The 19590-nt window shown below is 51.2% G+C and overlaps 1 protein-coding gene across 3 annotated transcripts in view; it reads left to right on the top strand.

The window, feature by feature from the left end:
* The window catches only part of SMOC1 (SPARC related modular calcium binding 1), a 139818-nt gene extending 130744 nt beyond the window's left edge, over window positions 1-9074 (top strand). For 2 of the 3 annotated variants that reach the window (XM_061156781.1, XM_061156784.1), the window contains exons 11-12: window positions 3876-4120; window positions 8794-9074. In XM_061156781.1, the coding sequence (XP_061012764.1) occupies window positions 3876-4120; window positions 8794-8810 (262 nt within the window). In that variant the 3' untranslated portion in view covers window positions 8811-9074. The remainder of the gene's footprint in view (window positions 1-3875; window positions 4121-8793) is intronic. The other variant, XM_061156782.1, reaches the window with a different exon arrangement.
* The last annotated feature ends 10516 nt before the right edge of the window (window positions 9075-19590 follow it).

Genomic DNA, 19590 nt, shown 5'->3' with positions numbered 1-19590 from the left:
TGGGGCCAGTCCAGGGAGAGACCTGGCTCTAGTGGTTTTCCTTCTCCCTGGAGGCGGGAGGCACGAGGACAGCTACCAAAAAAGCCCAGTGGCAGGGCTGACACCAGCATTTTACTGGCTCTTCACGCCATACCAAGAAAACCTGGATCCTCTGCACACCCAAGGAGCCCTTTTAGTAGAAGTGGAATTTTACCTGCAGAGAGGCCCATAGCAAGGACCTGGGTGTCACTGTTAGGTGATCTAAGGAACCATTACTGGCTCTAATGTTGGGTCCTCAGCCCTTGCCCGATGAGCAGCTTTGATGACCCCAGTGGGGTTTCTGTGTGCACGTCCGGGAGAGGTCGGAGTCCATGCCAGTGTAACCCTGGAACTGAGAGTGCAAGCAGCTTGTGTTTTTAAAGGATACTGCTAGAAAGCTGCAAGAGCTGGAGGGATCAGTGGGGTATGGCTTTGAGGTCAGTGGTAAATTGTGGGGAGCCTAGCTATGATGGGAAGGACTCCAGCAAAGACTGTTGAGAGATTCCTAGGGCATCTGGAGGAGGCCATCTTGCCCCACCCCCGTGCTCCCCTGGGAAAATCCCAGCTTCTCCTCAGCTAACAGAGGTGCCCATCTTTCACACATGCCCACTGCCGGTTTGGCTAAATCAGGACTCCTGATAAGTCTCACTCTTAACTAGTTTCTTGTATGAAGTATGGTAGTTTGGGGACTTAAAAGCTGCTGTGAAGCCAGAGACCTCACTTTCAGAGCTTTGAGCTAGATGCCTTCTGTAGTTTTCTTTCTTTCTTCTTCTTTTTTTTTTTTTTGTTATGCTTTGCTGGAAACATGAAAACTACTCCCAGGCTCCTTCCAATTGCTGTTTTTTGTCTCATCCCATCTTCTCCCAGAAGGTGCATACTTATTCTTCTAGGGGCATGACTGGAGTCTCTTTCTCTCTAGACAAGGGTTCTTAACTTGAATGAGGTTTGGAGCATCCATTAAACCCCTAAAATCTGCAGAGTTCTGGGTGCACGTGCATTTTAGAGAGAGGGACTGTGGCTTTGTTTGTGTTCTCTGAGGGTCCACAATCTCCTCCAAACTAAGAAATTCTTGCCTTAAATGCACTTGGAGCTTGGCCTAGACAAAAGATTGGATTCCAAAGCAGGACCCTAGCGCTGCCCAGCTATACATGTAGTGCTGGGCCCTGTTATCTGGGGGAGGATGCAGCACGGGTTCTGGAAGTCAGAGGAGTTCAGAAGCAGAGAGCCTCGCACCAGCTGGGGAGAAGGGAAGGAAGAGGCAGCCTGTGGGTTGCAGCAGAGCTCTGGGAGCCAGAGGCAGGCATGGAGGGCCCTCGGAGCACCTCTCCTGGGCAAGTGTCCTCAGTGGGGGCCGGGGCTGGGACAGGCAGGGGTGTAGCTGTCCGAAGTCGTGGCTGCTCCGGGCTGGGAGATCCTGCTGGGAGTGAGGAGGGCAGAAACTTGGCTCTCCAGACCAGGGAGACAGGGAAGGGAGGGGAAAAGAAGCAGGAGCCAAGTGACAGTCACTCTCTGGCCTGAGACGAAACTCTTAGAGGTTGTCGCCTGGGGAGAAGAGCCGCTTCTTGCTGCAGACTAGCCCAAAGGAAGGTGCAGGGAGCCCCAGTCACAGAGTCGCCGAGAACCGGGCAGGCAGGCGGGAGCCCAGGAACACGTGCTGGAGGCAGCGAGCCTCTCCTGGCAGGGCGTCTGGGTGGGATGACCTCATCCCTTCCCGTCTCAGCGACTGAGGCTTTATTATTCCAGCCTCTAGGTAGACATGACGCTATGCTGAGCCTAAAGGTTGAAGGAAGAGCTGCCTTCACCGGGGGCTCTCGTGACCCCTCAAGGGAGGGGCTGAGGGGGAAACCCTCACCCCCCCCCCCCCCACGCCCCGGACGCCTTAGAAAGCTTGGAGGGGAATAACTGGAGCGCCTCCCCGCGCCTCCCCTGGGGCCCGTCCTGGCTCTCCTCCCTGGCCCCGGTCCTCCCTCATTTGGGGAAAGTTGGAGGCCGACAGCGTGCTCTGCAAGGGAGCTGGCCACTCTCCCTCCTGCTCCAGGAGCATCCTGATAGAGACATTTCTGGGTGCTCCTGGTGTACGCCCCGCAGGTTCGAGAGTGAATGTTGCAGTGAAAATAGAGGAAGCTCAAAACCACCAAAATACCATGCGCTGGCAGAGATGACAGTCTGAGCCCTGCCTGTTGGCAAGCCATTCCAAGCCTGGTTTCTGTGACAGACCTAGCAGACTCCCCAAAGCTAGAAGCAGGCGGTCCCTCACACCTTCCCCAGGTACTCTCTGCTCCAGACATGTCAGGATGAGGTCCTGCCGACTGATCTACTCACTGTGCTGTCTTGGACCTGGTCCAAGGTGCCCAGTGGGGCCTGCCCAAGACCGTAATCCACTTAATTAGGAATGGGCATTCAGCAGGGACGCCTGGCTTTTTTTGGTAATGAAACTTCTTTTTCCCTAAATGGTGAGGTCACTTGGGGGTGGGGTGGGGAGGGAGGTTGCTGGCTCATTCATAGGGGAGGGGTCAGGGTTGTCCCTTCCCTCCTGGAAACCTTGGCAAATTCCAGAGAAGAACCCCAAGGCATTAGCAAGTGCCTTGAGTATTTTTCTTGCTAGGTACAGCTTCAGAGTGTGCCGGCAGGCCCTGAATCTCTGCTGTAGCACCCCTGGTGTAGTCTGTCCGGTTCCCTGCAGACGATGGGCCAACCTCAGCCTCAGTCCCCCAGCTGAGGGAAGGTTACCCAGGGCTTTAAACACAAGGGTCTGGACCACATTCACTCAGTGCCAACCCTGGCAGCAGGAGCCACGGGACTTGTGTGGCTTTGTTCTCCTGGCCAATCACCCGCTCTAGAACAGACTCATTATGGGCTTTTAAAGTTTTCAGTATTACCTAGCACCCTGAATCTTTTTTGGGGAAAAAAATGAGGCATGAATAAGTAAAATGAATGGGTAGACCTTGTGTACATTACACGTGTAAGCATTGCTCTTGTCATGTTACAGTCAGGGGCCTTGTTCGATGCAGTCACCACCATGCATCTCGACCCCCAGGAAGCTTTCTTGGTTACTCTAGGTTACTCTGCTTCTTAGCAGAATTCCCCAGGTGTACGAGTTAACATGTGGCTTCCTGGGTCTGCCCTCTCTTAAGACATCTGTGTGGAGAGACTCACCGTTAGTAGGTCTGAACTTGCCAGCTATAGAACCTCTGCTGTGTCCATCTCAATTGCCTCCTTCTCTCAATTCCTACCGCACTTGGTACCCGACAGTGATGGCCCACGGGAACTTCATCCTTCATGTTGAGTTGTTGCTGTCTGGTTTCACTCTTTTTGACTCTGTCTGGCCAAGACAACAGTTTGAAGCCAGGGGCTACTCCTGCTGCTTTGGAAGCCCTCCTGGGACCCAGCCTGGGCACTGGGTGGTTGGTACACGCTCCAAGCTCCCTTCATAGTCACACTCATTTGGGTGTCAAGTTCATGTGTGACGGCGGTTTGTGTGTCAGCAACACTAGGCTAGGAGAAGGACAGTTTGGATCCCCGTGGTTTTCTCAGGTGAATGAAATCCAGTCGGTATGTCCTGAGCATCCATCTTGTATGAGAACATCCCTAGCTATGGTGGAGGGTGTGGTGGGTTCACCTAGGTGGGGACCCCCCCAGAAATGAACTGTCCAGCTGGAGGCTGAAGTTAGAAAGGGCGACTTGATTCTGCTGCAGGCTGAGCAGGGCTGGGAGGGTTTGGGCTTGGAGGAGCCATTTCTACCTGGCTGCCGGCAACCCTTGGCATCGGAGCACGTGGGAGAGACTTGCAGTGGGGCTGGTGGTTCGTGCGGGATCCTGAGTGCTGCTCGGGGGTGGGGTGTCCGCCCGTGGCCCAGGTTCTCGGAGCCAGACCCCAGCCACACCCTGGAGGAGCGCGTGGTGCATTGGTACTTCAGCCAGCTGGACAGCAACAGCAGCAGCGACATCAACAAACGCGAGATGAAGCCCTTCAAGCGCTACGTGAAGAAGAAAGCCAAGCCCAAGAAGTGCGCCCGGCGTTTCACCGACTACTGTGACCTGAACAAGGACAAGGTCATCTCGCTGCCCGAGCTGAAGGGCTGCCTGGGTGTCAGCAAAGAAGGTGAGTGCTCGCCTGTGCTCCTGGCCCTCCAGGACTTGCCCCTCCTGGAGGGAGGGGACCAAGGGAACCCCCCACCCCCGCCCTGCAATAGATGAGATTCCCAGGTATGTGTTTATTTGACTACTTACTGGGAGCGCATCATGCTTTGTGCTAGACACCTGACACCGTGGAGGGATGGATGGGTAAGTTTCCTATCCTTCCACAGTCTACCGAAGAGACAGATGCTAAAGTATTTACATACACTGTGGTGAGTGCCATGAGGGTGTATTAGGATATGCCGGGCTGCAGTGACAAGTAGAACCACACATGTAATGGCTCAACACAGTGAAAATGAGTTCCTCTTGCCCATATAGTAATTCACCATGATTCCAGGTCCTAGGGTGTGTGGGTATGTGTGTGTGTGTGTGTGTGTGTGTGTGTGTGTGTGTAGGGGCATAGTGGAGATTGCTCCAGGTGCAGTCACTCTGAGAGCCAGGCTGAGAATGACTCTGCCAACTTCATTCTGTGACATCCAAGGTCACCCTGGGGGTCTTCTTCCTCTGCAGTCAGCCTGATGGCGTAAACCCTGGAGCAGTGCTCATGGGAAGGGGTTGATGGGCCAGTCCTGGAAGTGACATACATCACCTCTCCTATTTCACTGGCTGGATCTCCATCACTAGACCACACCCCACAGTGAGGAGGGTTTAGGGCCCAGGAAGAGGTCCTCCTCTTGTAGAGGAGATGATTCTGGTGGACATGGACACCAGAGCATGGATTCTGGTGGACACCTAATGGTCTCTATACAGTGCAGCAAGTGCAGAGTGTCGTGGGAATATACCTAAGGCACCTACTTCTGTTCAGAGTCCATCAGGCTTGGAAATCTTCAGGAAGGAAGTGATGTCTTAGCCAGAGGTCAGCCAACCATAGCCCCTGGGCCCAGTGTAGTCCATGGCCTGTTTCTGTACAGCCTGTGAGCTAAGAGTGGCTTTTCTATTTTTCAGTTAACTGTTCAGTCGCTCAGTCGTGTCTGACTCTTTGTGAGCCCATAGACTGCAGCACGCCAGGCCTCCCTGTCCATTACCAACTCCCAGAGTTTACTCAAACTCATGCCCATTGAGTCAGTGATACCGTCCAACCATCTCATCCTTTGTTGTCCCCTTCTCCTCCTGCCCTCAATCTTTCCCAGCATCAAGGTCTTTTCAAATGAGTCAGTTCTTCGCATCAGGTGGCCAAAGTATTGGAGTTTCAGCTTCAGCATCAGTCTTTCCAATGAATAATCAGGACTGATTTCCTTGAGGATTGACTGGTTGGATCTCCTTGCAGTCCAAGGGACTCTCAATAGTCTTCTCCAGCACCTCAGTTCAAAAACATCAGTTCTTTCGTGCTCAGCTTTCTTTATAGTCCAACTCTCACATCCATACATGACTACTGGAAAAACCATAGCTTCGACTAGATAGACCTTTGCTGGCAAAGTAATGTCTTTGCTTTTTAATATGCTGTCTAGGTTGGTCATAACTTTCCTTCCAAGGAGCAAATGTCCTTTCTATTTTTAAAAGGATGTAATTTTCAAAAAAGAAGGCTATGCAACCAAGACTGTTGTATATTATCCATGGTCCACAAAGCTAAAATGATTGCATCTAGTTCTTCACAGAAAAGCTTGCTGCCCTTGCTCTACATGAATCCCTGACCAGTGAGTAAGAAGTAGCTGAGCTGAAAGGTCATGGGAGGGAGGAGTGTTCTGAACTGAGGCAAGTGAAGAGTGAGGCTATAGAAGTGGGGAAGGAGAGTTTTAGAGGAGCTGAAGGACATCAGGGTGGCTGGGATGCATGTGTAGGGGTGGAAGGAGAGGGGAGGCAGCAGGAGTTAAGGTGAGAGAGTTTATACTATATAAGAGCAATGGGAAGTTGTTGAAAGGATTTAGTCAGAGAAACGATAGCATCAGTTTTGATAAAAAAAAAAAAATTCTTCTAGTGCAGTGTGGGAAATGGATCAGGGGATGAGTGAGGGCAGAGACGCAGTAGGAGGCTGGAGCACCGACCAGGCAGGAGATGATGGAGGCCTGAGTTAGGGCAAACCCAGTGGGGTTGCAGAGTACTGGGTGGAGGTGACTAGGCAGAACTTCAGGGCTTGGTGATTGAGTGCAGAGAGGGATGAAGGTTGGTGTGGGCAACTGGGGGGTGGTCCATTCACTGAGATGGGCAACATGGCAGGAAGAGCAGAGCAGGCCTAGGGGTGGGGAAGATAACAGACATGACTTGAACCTGTCGGGTTGGTTGCACCCCAAAAATTAGAGAGTCATAGTGTAGGTGAAGGGTCTGGGCTGATGATAATGATTTGGGTAATTCTAAGTTGTTTGGTGCCGAGAACTGCCTTGAAGGAGACATAAGGGCTTTTCCTTGTTCTAACCCTTGGTTGACAGGGTAAACCCAAAAGGTAGCTGGGGAGGTGGCTGAGGTACGTGGCCCTGACTCTGGGAGGTGTGACCCTGGGTGAGTGATGCTCATCCCCAATCCATTTCCCACACTGCCCCAGAAGAATTTTTTTTTTTTTAACCAAAACTGCTGCTATCGTTTCTCTGATTGAATCCCTTCAACAACTTCCCTTCGCCCTTATATAGTTTAAACTCTCTCACCTTACCTCCTGCTGCCTCCCCTCTCCTTCCATCTCTAAACATGCATCTCAGTCACCCTGACATCCTTCAGCTCCCCTAGGCAGTCCTGTCTGATGAGGATGACTCTCTGTGACCCCACGACTTTTAGTCCCCAAGACGTGGTGCAGCATCATGGGTCAAACCCTGCTTCAGCCACAGACCAGCTCTTTCATCCAAGTACAAACTACTCAACCATCCTAGACTTCCGTTTCTTCATCTGTAAGGTGGAAATAACCATAGTATCCATCTCACAGGGCCATTGTGCCGACACACGGAGACAGCGAGTCAAAGCAGTTGTCGAAGTGGTTGAGGCATTGAGGGACCTCCATGAAGGTTTGATAGATAATACTCGTCTTCATGAGACCATTGCAGCTGTCAGAAGCACTGATCACACTGCATGCAGTCCACGCTCCCGGTTCTCCCCTGCCATCATGCCCCTGTCCTCAATTCCTAACCTCAGGCACAGTGCCTTAGATCCTGGTCACATGATGAAGGGCTGGGAGAGGGACTGTCCTGTGTGGTGACTTTATGCTTTGGCACACTTGGAATCTGTGCCCATTTCTCAGAGCACAAGCTGGGGGCCAGTATTGGAAAGAGACTACCCAGTGTTTGCATTGACCCCCAGGCCCACCTGGAGCACTTCTGGGCTCAGTAGGTTCAGAATCACAGAGCTCCATCGGCGCACTGCCCTTGGTCTGCTTCTCATGCTGATAGTTAAGGTCCACACAGCACACAGCAGCCAGGGGGAGGCTGGTGTGCTGACCTCAGGTCCACCCAGCTCACGGAGGCCTCCGGGCTGTCCTCTGAAGCTTTGCCAGGCACCAGCTGCACAGGACCCAAAGGAAGCAGGCAGCCCTGGCACTTCCCAGCTCTGTACTCTTTAGCAAGCTACCCAAAGTCTCTGAGCCTCAATTTCCTCATCTGCAAAATGGGTATGATAGCGTCTGCCTCACTTGGTGTGAAGATTTAACAAGCTGATGCCTGGTTTGCGGTGAATGCACAAAAGAAATGAGAGAATAGTTGAGGAGCACAAGAGGCACCAGTGGTAAAGGACTCACCTGCCAATGCAAGAGACGTAAGAGACCCAGGTTTGATCACTGAGTCAGGAAGATCCCCTGGAGGAGGAAATGGCAATCCCCTCCAGTATTCTTGCCTGGAGAATCCCATAGGCAGAGGAGCCTAGTGGGTTATCGTCTGTAGGGTTGCAAAGAGGCAGACACGACTGAAGCGACACAGTCTAGCCCGGCACACACAGAGCAACACAGCCGTGGGCTGCCGGCAGCTTTGCTGGCTCTCTGTGCTCCGGGAGCCGCAGAAAACCCATCTGGGTAGATGGTATGCAGGGCCTGAAGCGGACGGTGGTCATCTGGTGTCATGCGGTGCCCTCTGGTGGGCTGAGAGGGGCTTGCACACCTAGTGGGGGGCAGAAGTCAGGTGGAGCAGGACATAGAGTTTGGGGGTGAATGTAGCTTTGGGTCCGAGGGACTGAATTTTGGGAAATGCCCCATGAACACAGGCATTTTCACCAACCAGACTCCTTACTGGGGAGCTGACTTCCCAGCACAGTGTTCTGAGGACTGGGTCTCTTTCTTAACTGGTCCTTCCCAGTTTATGAGGCGCAGTCTTCAGGATTATTGTCACCACCCGCTGAGGCTGGAGACAAGTCCTTCCATTGAAAAAACCCACCATCTCTCCCATTGACTTGCCGGAGGATGTCGTCTAACCCTGAACAGAAAACCCGCTCGAGTGATGAAATGGATATCTGTGTTTGGAGTCCTCACAAAAGTGTTTTAGTCGCTCAGTCATGTCCAACTCTCTGTGACTGCAGGGACTGTAGCCCGCCAGGTTCCTCCGTCTGTGGGATTTTCCAGGCAAGAATACTGGAGTGGATTGCCATTTCCTTCTCCAGGGGATCTTCCAGCCTTAGGGATTGAACTCGGGTTTCCTGCATTGCCGGCAGAGTCTTTACCATCTGAGCCACCAGGGAAGTCCAGAGTTCTCTTAAACCCAGCTGTTATTTCTTGCTTATTCCTCCCCTTCTCAGTAGGACGCCTCGTCTAAGGAGCGGAAAACCAAAGGGCAGGTGGAGAGACCAGGGAGGCAGGATGGATCATCAGACAGCTAACCTTCGACGTTGGCCACGGCCCAGCCACATCCCATGTAACATAAGTGGTGCCCATCGTGTTTGCACTTTTAATAACTCTTATTTGTGTGTTTTCTTTTTCGGTTTCATTTTTAAACACCAGTATCTAATACCGCAGTGGGAAAAGGAAAGGGAAGAGAGACTGTTTATTCTCTTTTATTGTTAAGTTTTTGGATCTGCTACTGACAACTTTTAGGGTTTGGAGGGTGGGGGACTTGCTGGGACTGAGAAGAAAGAGATTTATATACTGTATATAAATATATATGTAAATTGTATAGTTCTTTTGTACAGGTGTTGGCATTGCTGTCTGTTTATTCCCCTCCCTCTCCCCGCTCTGAGCTGTGAGGGTTCCGGACACACAGCCCCACTCTCTAGAACCCAGGACTCCATCCCTGGCCAGCCTGGATTCCATTGTGATCACAGTGCAGACTCCGTGGGTATCTTTGGGGCCACCTTCTGCCGTGGCTGTCAGAGCGGCAAGTCACTTGGCGGTTGACCTTCTCAAGGGAGGGAGTGGACATTGCAGGTCAATGGGAGTGGCCCCTGGAGGGAGGCCTGTAGCCCTCAGGAGTCCCCATCCTCCAGCGCCCATGTGGTCAGGCCATCCAGACCCCCAGGTGCACAGTGTCATTGGCGCCCGGTGAACAAACAGCCCTCAAAGGATGTGCATTAGGGTCGTGTTGAAACATTTCCAGTCACATTTAGCATCTACTCCATGTAAAGCAGAAGAGGAGAGGCAGAGAAGAAAAAGACACCCCGCGGGCCCTTTTATTTAGTAGTTAAATTTAATATCTGAGCAGTGGAGGGAGAAAGACAGGCCTGTCCTGGTGAGGATGGTGCTCACCCAAGGCTTCTCACCTCTCGCCCATCCATGAAGGAGGCTTCCTGAGACAGCGCCCAATGCCGAGGTCAGACTAGGCAGCTACTTCTGCAGTCCTCTTTCTCCCCTCCTGTCCTCTGGTCAGCGTAAGCCTGAGGGAAGAGTTGTGTCCATCACCTTGTTGGTCACTCAACCTTTTCTATTTTTTTTTTAAACTCAGTACCGAGGTTTCTTCCTGTTTTTCTAAATGCTCTTATGGGCTTCCAGGCTTGAGGCCAGTTCCAGGGCCAAATTCATCTTGGGCCTGTTACTTCTGCCTCCCTTGGAAGTGAGACGGAATGGCCCAGCCATGGGGAAATCCAGGCCTAGCTTCCCACAGGCGTTTTACTGTGACTCCAACGTGGACTGCCCAGCCTTCAAGTCATACCCCAGCTTCCTCTTGCCCCCGGGGGGTGGGGGGCATGCCCGTCCGACAGTCATCCGACAAAGGGTGACAGGTGACTCTGAGCCCTCGTTCCCGTGAGCAGCCAGAGCAGCAGGGAGGGAGGGAGGGTGGGCAGTTTTCCAGGGCCGGCGCCTTTGTGGATTATTTTTGGAAATCTGGCCGCATCTCTGTGCATCTCCTATCCCATCCCAGTATCCCATCCTCTGACTGGAGAAGGTTCTTGCTGTCCTGGTGAAAAGTCCCAGAGGTTGTGTCAGGGTGCCTGGAGACGCCATCCCAACATGGTAGGATGGAACGAGAGCCCTGGCCCATCAGTCTGGACCAGAAAGCCCGGTGTGCTGGCTGGGTGGACTTTCTGGGAGACCTCGGCCTCCTTCCCTGCCCTGAAGGAAGCGCCTCCGTGAAGAAAGTTGGAATCTCCCCGGGACATCTTCTCTCTCACACACATGTAGAGGCAGAGTTGTGTGGTTTTTCTTTGTGAGGAGGGAGGGAGACCGTTTGTAGCTTGTTTTATAAAAAATAAAAAATGCGTAAACCTTGGTGGCGGTTGCCTCTTTCTTTGGGTGGATTTCTTTGATGGAAAGCGTTCATTTCCTTAACGGTTTAATTGTTTACTGTGGCCCGGGGTGCCCTCCACTCTGATCTTAGGAAGTCTGAGGTGCTAGATCAAAAAGGGAGCCAGAAGTGGCCATGGGTGGTGCCACGCTTGCAGTGAAGACTGTGATCCCCTGAGCCCTTGCCTACAGTGCTGGGACCCTGTTTGTAACACTTCTTCTGACCACCTATGCAGCTAGCCCCACAAGCCATCACTGGAAGGTAGGGGATGTTGCTGGCGGTGCTTTGCGGGCTGGGCTGGGGGAGCCCATTCCGTGGCTCAGGCTGATGGGAGTGGGCATGTTGGCCGTGATCCTGAGCACAAGACCCCAGGCTGGGAAGCAACTGTCAACAGGGAGCAGGCCCCAGTGGGGCTCACGCCGTCTGTGCCCTCGTTTTCTGGGGCACGTGTTCAGGTCAAGGCTGCTGGTCTGGCTCCCGTTGCTGCAGGCCTTCAGCGTGGACGCTGTGGCAGAGATGAGGTTCCAGATTGTTTCTGGTGCTACAGTCATCTTTCCCCTTTGCCTCCCTCTCTGCACAAGCAGCTGTGTCCAGAAGTGGCTTCCTCTCCCGCCTCTGAGAACTTCCTTCTGCCACCCCTGTCCCCTTACCCTTTGCAGGTAAACAGAATACAGTGCCCTTGAAAATGACTCTGCCCCCAGCCCTTTCTTTAGCTAAGTGTTCCTGGGAAAGGCTCTCAGCCTTCAGATGGGGTCCGGCAGGTTCCCCTCCTCCAGTGCTGACAGTGAGCTGTGTGTCCACAGGCCCTGAACTAATACTCCAGCCCAGCGCCCCGGGTGTCATTATCCGCATCTCACAGGTGTGGTCACAGGCTCGGAAGCTCAGTGACTTGTTGGGTTGCACCAGGCTGGGAAAGGCAGAGCCAGGCATCACCTTCAGGTCTTCCCCTCCAGGCCCAGAGCTCTGCCCACTGAGGGCTGCCTTCCTTCAGGCACTAGAATAGCAGCCTTCTCCTTCCTTCACTCTGTGTGGTTGTATTCAGCTGTGAGTGCATATTATTTTTTCTCTGCACAGTTTAGAGTCTTATTAAAAAACCACTAATTTGAAGATGCCTATTATGGGCTTTAGGGATTGGGGAAGAGAAATAAGGTAGGTGTTTGCCCATGCAAGACCTCACTGGGAGACTTGGGGTTGACTCTGCAGCCCTGTTTAGCCTTCCTCTGCTTTCTCCAAAGATGAGTGGGCCATTCCTAATGGCAGTCAAGGAAAAGGGAACTGTAGACCCATCCTGTTAATTCCTTCACCCAAAGGCTCCTGAGTCATGCTTAGCCTATGTGGGGAGGGGAAGACCGGGGACATGGTCAGTTGGATGTCAAGAGATGACTGCTCAGATACTCTAAGAGGGGTCTCCAGGCTGGTACTCATCCCTGGTTTCCCCAGGAGTCTGGGAATCTGGCAGTACCAGACTCCTGGTAGGAAAAAAAAAAAAACCCAGAAAGAGCCAGTCTGCTCATCTGACCATTTATTCCCAGGTTCCTGAATGACCCACAAGTCCATTAGGTGTGCCCATCAAGGACATTGAAGAGCTTCTTGGAAATCTGATCTTCTGGTCTGTGGCATTTGACTCCCCCCGCCCCCCACCCCAGTTTTACAGGGGTGACAGGCAAAACTTGACCTTTTTCACGCAGTGATACCAAACCAAGCCCTCATTCTTGTGGCCTGGATCACTATGCCCCTTTGTGTGACTTTCATGAGTTAAACAAGGAAGGGACATGACCTTGATTATATGCCTGTCAGGTGTGTGACATAGGTATCTCTTGTCATTTCTTGTCAAATCTGACCCATTCCTTATACTCTTCTGTGCCAACACCTTATCGGGATAACCTCATCCTTCCCACTGTGTGCACTGCTCCCCTTCTTCCCGTAGCTGCTCTGTGAAGGTCCTATTGCCTGGGGTCTTCCTGACCAAAGTTTTGATAGTAGCTAATGGTCTGCCATCCTGTATGTGACACATACACTAACCCTGGTCATCCACACACTTGGCGGTGGAGGGCCATTGACTGCTTGGATGTGGTGTCTTCACTGTATGATGGGCATGTTGGTGAATTACTCACAAGAATCAGGAGAGACTGGGATAAGATGCAGTAACACACATCCTGCACCCTACGCACTTAAGTCACAAAGGTATTTGTCTCCCTCCTGGAACATATCCATCACTCATCAGCAAGGGGTGCTTCTTGTCATCAGGGCCCCAAGTTGAGGGAGGCTCCACTCTCCTTGATTGTGAAGGCAAAAAAAAAGAACATGCTACATTGTACCCTGGTTCTTAAAGCTTCCATCTGGAAGTGCCATGTCACTTTGTTCACATCTCAATGACTACAACAAATGTCATCATCCCATCTAGCTCAAGGGCATCCGGCAAATGCCCAGAAGTAGAATTAGTACCTTAGGTCCCCAACCAGGGGTCCACCTCGCATCCCAGCATTGGAAGGTGAAGCCCTAACCACTGGACCGCTAGGGAGTCCAAGGGGATCTGTTAACAGAAGTAGAATTAGTATTTGGGTGACAACTCTGCTGACTGTCGCAACATAGATTATCTTTGTATTTTCCATATTGATTTTCCATATTTACATTGTCCAAGAATAAAAAGACTTGCTTTTCACAGTTTCCACAGCGCATTTTATGTCAATGACTTCTGACATAAAGGGAATGATCATTAGGGAAATGATCATTCTCTCCATTGTGGGTAAACAGAGGATAAATGCACCTTCTCTCCCGTGAGCTACCATGCCCCACCCTGGGGAGGGGCGGGGTGGGGTAGGGCTAGGTCTCAGATAACTAGCCATGCCCCAGTGCTGGAAAACTTGGAGAGGCAGCAAGTAACTCTGTGTGAAAGCAGCAGAGTAATTGCAGCACCCTGGGGGTACAAATATGACATTTTCCCTCTGCCATCCTGGCTCTCAGCTGTGCTCCACTGCATCTTCTTTCCTCAGGGTTCAGTTCAGTTCAGTTGCTCAGTCGTGTCCGACTCTTTGCGACCCCATGGACCGTAGCACGCCAGGCCTCCCTGTCCATCACCAACTCCCGGAGTTTACCCAAACTCATGTCCTTCGAGTCGGTGATGCCATCCAACCATCTCATCCTCTGTCGTCCCCTTCTCCTCCTGCCCTCAATCTTTCCCAGCATCAGGGTCTTGTCAAATGAGTCAGCTCTTCACATCAGGTGGCTGAAGAATTGGAGTTTCAGCTTCAACATCGGTCCTTCCAATGAACACCCAGGACTGATCTCCTTTAGGATGGACTGGTTGGATCTCCTTGCAGTCCAAGGGACTCTCAAGAGTCTGCTCCAACACCACAGTTTAAAAGCATCAGTTCTTTCGTGCTCAGCTTTCTTTATAGTCCAACTCTCACATCCATACATGACTACTGGAAAAACCATAGCCTTGACTAGACGGACCTTTGTTGACAAAGTCAACAAAAGTTGACAATGTCTGCTTTTTAGTATGCTGTCTAGGTTGGTCATAGCTTTCCTTCCAAGCAGTAAGCATCTTTTAATTTCATGGCTGACATCACCATCTGCAGTGATTTTGGAGCCCCAAAAAATAAAGTCTGCCACTGTTTCCACTGTTTCCCCATCTATTTGCCATGAAGTGATGGGACCAGATGCCATGATCTTAGTTTTCTGAATGTTGAGCTTTAAGCCGACTTTTTCACTCTCCTCTTTCACTTTCATCAAGAGGCTCTTTAGTTCTTCTTCACTTTCTGCCTTAAGGGTGGTGTCATCTGCATATCTGAGGTTATTGATATTTCTCCCAGCAATCTTGATTCCAGCTTGTGGTTCATCCAGCCCAACATTTCTAATGATGTACTCTGCATATAAGTTAAATAAGCAGGGTGACAATATATAGCCTTGACGTACTCCTTTTCCTTCTGTCAGCTCAGGCTGTTCCCATGCCTTCTTGATTACTTCAGTTATTTACCAGCGCAGTTCTGTCCAATGACAAAGCTTCAGTCTCCAGCTTGGTTTAGCTCCTCCTCCCCTGTCTGTCTGTCTATGAAAGTTGCTCAGTCATGTCTGACTCTTTTTGACCCCATGGACTGTAGTCCATGGACTTCTCCAGGCCAGAATACTGGAGTGGGGAGCCTTTCCCTTCTCTAGGAGATCTTCCCAACCCAGGGATCGAACCCAGGTCTCCTGCATTGTAGGCGGGTTCTTTTCCAACCAAGCCCCAAGGGAAGCCCAAGAATACTGGGGTGCCCAATGGTGAACTGGCAGCCCAGCAGCTTGGAGGAGAAGAGCAGTGGGGCTTCAGTCAGTCCCTGAGACATTTCTTCCTCTACTTTATCCTGAAGCAGCTCTCCCAAGATGATGGGAAAGGAAGGAAGGAAAGGAAAGCCATGAGGGTCTCTGTTTTGTTTTGTTTTTTAAGGTATTTTTGATGTGGACCATTTTTTAAAAGACTTGATTGAATTTGTTACAATATTTCTTCTGTTTTATGTTTTGGTGGCTTTTTGGCCCTGAGGCATGTGGGATCTGAGTTCCCCATCCAAGGGTGCAACCCGCACCCCCTGCATTGGAAGATGAAACGCTAACTACTGAACTGCCGGGGAGTCCAGGGGGGTCTGTTAATAGACAAGAGTTGTTCCCCTTTCTGCTCACTGTGGCAGCTTCTCGGGTTGGCGCTGCTTGCCCTCTGGGTGGCAGATGCTCAAATACCATATGGGATATTGTGGGGCCCATGCCGGGTCTGGGTGGGCACCCCCCGCCCCCTGCAACCCCATACACAGGGCCTGTGTGTGGGAAGTCCAGTTCTGGCTTGACCTTTTCCACATTTCCACACACCAATGCACGATGCCATGTCCACTTTGCTCCGAGGACCTTGCCTTGGGTTTCAGACCTGAATTATAGCTCACACCTGGCTCCCTTCTGGGGAGCCCATTCACCCGTGGGAAACTCACACAGCCTTGCCGTAGCAGTTGGTGGGAGTGCAGGTTGATCCTCATCGCCTCCTCTCTATATCTCTCTCACTTCTCCCCTCCCTACTTCACTAGGTAGAGTCTGGAGCCTGATCAGCAAGTTGCCTGCATCACAGATGTCTAATCGGGAAAAGAGATGTCAGATCAACAGCCAGCTTACACCCGCACAAACTGTTCTCTCAGAGCCTCCTTGCTTTTTCACCTTCAAGGAGGAGAGGAGGCAACCCAGTATTTCTTATCTATCTCTTTCCACTCTCTCCCCCATCCTCCTTTTATAGATTAGGCTGGGGAAGGGTGGTTAGTTCCAGAGCTATTTCAAGTGTCATGCTCTCTTAGCAGAGGGTATCAAGGCCCTAACTGTTGTTCTTTATAATATGAGATACTTAGCATCTCTGTTTTCTTCATCTTGGGCCCTAATCACTAATTCTGAGGAGGTAGAAAATGTTTGCCCCATCACAGTCCTATGACGGTGGGTTTAGTGATGGATACAAGGGAAAAGGAGCCCAGAGAGAATCTCTGGTAGTTCCATCTCCAGTCCCAGGGACCTCCAGCCTCCCACCATCTCAGAGCCTTAATAGGCCTGCTGCTCGTGACATCTCCACCCTCAGGGTGTTGACCCCAAGAGCCAGGGGACCAATTCATCTCCACTCCTCCAATGGGCTCCTGTGCTGTAGGAATACATCTTGTAAATTCCCATGAGTGACCCATTTCTTTAACCCCCCTGCGATGCTGGCCCAGGGGAAAGAATTGGAGCCTTCTAAGGGGAGTACTTTCAGAGATGTGTTATGTGCTGTAAACGGAAACCTGAGGTTTTTCAGTCCCCTATCCTCCCCCACGCTCCCGTGTTTAGCAACTCTCTTCTATAGACATCTCTCCTTCCTATTAAAGACATGAACTCTGCCTTCTGAGGGGCTTCCCAGCTGGCACTAGTGGTAAAGAATCTACCTCTCAATCCAGAAGACTTAAGAGACGTGGGTTTGATCCCTGCGTTGGGAAGATCCCCCGGAGAAGGAAATGGCCACCCACTTCAGAACTCTTGCCTGAAAAATTGCACGGACAAAGGAGCCTGGTGGGCTACAGTCCATGGGGTCGCAAAGAGTCAGACACAACTGAAGTGACTGAGCACGCACACCCACTGCTTTCTGAGGGATCACCCTTGAGACCCAACAGAGCCATGCTGGGCAGAGATGACTCCAGAGTGTTTAATTTACTCCCTTGCCTGTAGGTGCCTTTAAAAGCCTTGGCCTGGAGATCCCAAGACCAGAGAAGTCTACGTGCTTGAGGCAAGAGGGTTGGGAAGGCAGCTTTTTCCTTGAGGAAGGTGGTGGGGAGTCAGCAGGAGATGGTGGGGAGGACCCCTGTGCAGCAGCAGGAGCCCAGCTCAGGTGAGAAGTCAGAGTCTATGAAGATCTGGCACAATTGGTGCTGTTCATTTCCCAGAGTCCCAGACTTAGAAGATGAGCTTTTCATCTACCATTGAACTACCTTTGGTTTCAGATAAGTGCCTTCACCTTTCAAACACTGATTCTTTGTGCCTGGGCTCACACGGCAGCAGGTCTTACACTGCAGGAGGTTTGTGTCTTTCAGGGGACAAGGAGTCACACAGAGAGGGAAGACGTGCTGAGCATCCTCAGGGGAAAGCAGACAGATACAGGATGGGGAGATGCAACAAACGCATCTTTAGGAAGTGGGACGGGAGTGAGAAAGCATCCTTGGAGGGAATCCACAGTATGGTCCTGCTATTGTCAGGAAAGGAAGGACAAAAAAAATGCGGAGATGTTTAGAGAGGAAATAAGGTGCAGGCAGAGCAAGAGGTGAAGCCGAGGGCAGGGAGAGGAAGAGAGACAAGAAGGAAACTGGGAGTGGCTGAGAGAGCCCTGAGAGAGGGTCACAGCTGATGAAGAGTTGTGATAGGCTGAGTTCAAGAGGAAAAAATTACTGTGGGGGGAGGGAGGGAGGGAGGGAGAGGACTAACAGGCCTGGGGCAAGGGTGGAGGAAGAGGGATTGGGAGGAATGAGACGTTTCAAACTGGAAAAACAAACTAGAAATAGGCTGAGGTGTCTCTGCTGGACTGCTGGAGTTTGAGGTTTTCACACTGGTGACTGAGGGCTGCAGGGCAGCATGTGGGCTATTTTAAGCAAGTTCAGAATAGACTCTCAGGAGAGTGGCAAACTGGTCTGGAACTCTGCTAGGGAGATTATTCCGGTCCCAGACTCAGCCCTTCTCAGGTGTTGGAGAAGACTCTTGAGAGTCCCTTGGACTGCAAGGAGATCCAACCAGTCCATCCTCAAGGAAATCAGTCCTGAATGTTCATTGGAAGGACTGATGCTGAAACTCCTTTGGCCACCTGATGTGAAAAACTAACTCACTGGAAGACCCTGATGCTGGGAAAGATTGAAGGGAGGAGGAGAAGGGGACGACAAAGGATGAGATGGTTGGATGGCATCACCGACTCGAAGGACATGAGTTTGAGCAAGCTCGGGGAGTTGGTGATGGGCAGGGAAGACTGGCATGCTGCAGTCCATGGGGTTGCAAAGAGTCAAACACGACTGAGTGACTGAACTGAACTGACTGAGACCCAGCCCGGGTGTCTGCTGCACCCAAGCTCCTGGACACTTCCACTTGGGTGTCCCACAAGTCTAGAAAACTCAGTGTAACTAAACCTGTGCATGCCATCTCCCTCCACCTCTCCTCAGTGCTAGGCACACCAGCAGCCACTCCCCCAAGCCTGGGACCCCACAGCCCTGCTTCTCTCCTTGCTCCAATGTCCTTCCCCCGCTGTCCATCCAGCTGGCCACCGTATTTTGTGAATTTCCACCTCTAATTCTCTCGCCCCGCTGGGGCCTCCTCTCCACCCCCACTGCCACATTCCATCTGCTTCCTTCAGTGGTGGATAGTTGTCAGTGGTGTCTGGTTTCCCTCCATCTATTCCCCAACTCAACCATCCTTCACAACACAGACAGCTCAGACTGAGCTAACAAAAAGCCAAATCAGATTATGCTTCTTTCCTGCTAAAAGTTCCTCACTGGGGTGGAGGGGACACAAATTCATATGTTGAAGCCTTAACTTCCAATGTAACTGTATTCAGAGCTGAGCCCTTTAAGGAGATAATCAAGGTTAGATGAGGCCCTGACACAATAGTACTGGTGTCCTTATCAGAAGAGGAAGAAATACCAGAGAAAAGGCCATTTGATGACACAGTGAGAAAACCATCTGCACACCATCTGCAAATCAGGAAGAGAGGCCTCCCCAGAAACCAACCCAATCAGCACCTTGATCATGAACTTCTGGCTTTCAGAACTGCGAAAAAATAAATTTCAGTCATTTAAGCCACCCAGTCTGTGTTATTTTGTTATGACAGCCTCCACAATAGATTTGCAGATAAATACAGTTGCCTTGGGGCTTCCCAGGTGGCACTGGTGGTAAAGAATCTGCCTGCAATGCAGGAGACATAACAGACACAGGTTTGATCCTGGGTTGGGAAGATCCCCTGGAGGAAGGCATGGCAACCCACTCTAGTATTCTTGTCTGGAGAACCCCATGGACTGAGGGGTGTGGTGGGCTACAGTCCATAGGGTCACAGAGTCAGACATGGCTGAAATAGACTTAGCACCACCACAGTTGCCTTAGTTTAGACCACAAAGCTAAACTTCTTGATCTGGTTGTGATCTTCAACCACTCCTTCCATACAAACTTTTCCTAAAAATTATGCACATCTTGTTGTGATGTTAGCATTCTACACTACTGTATGCCCAATTAAACCCTGATGCTTTCACACATTCAGTTCACTCCTCAATCATAAGTATTACAATACTCTGTACCCCAGGCTTTTCAATGTCTTCCCTACTCATGCTTCCTCCTAAGATGACAACATCAATAATAATATAAAAAATGACAAGTC

This window comes from Dama dama, chromosome 12 (assembly GCF_033118175.1).
Source record: "Dama dama isolate Ldn47 chromosome 12, ASM3311817v1, whole genome shotgun sequence".
In the NCBI taxonomy this organism is placed as follows: domain Eukaryota; kingdom Metazoa; phylum Chordata; class Mammalia; order Artiodactyla; family Cervidae; genus Dama; species Dama dama.
The sequence above is the reverse complement of the archived record's forward strand: the minus strand, read 5'-3'. Positions and strand labels throughout refer to the sequence as shown.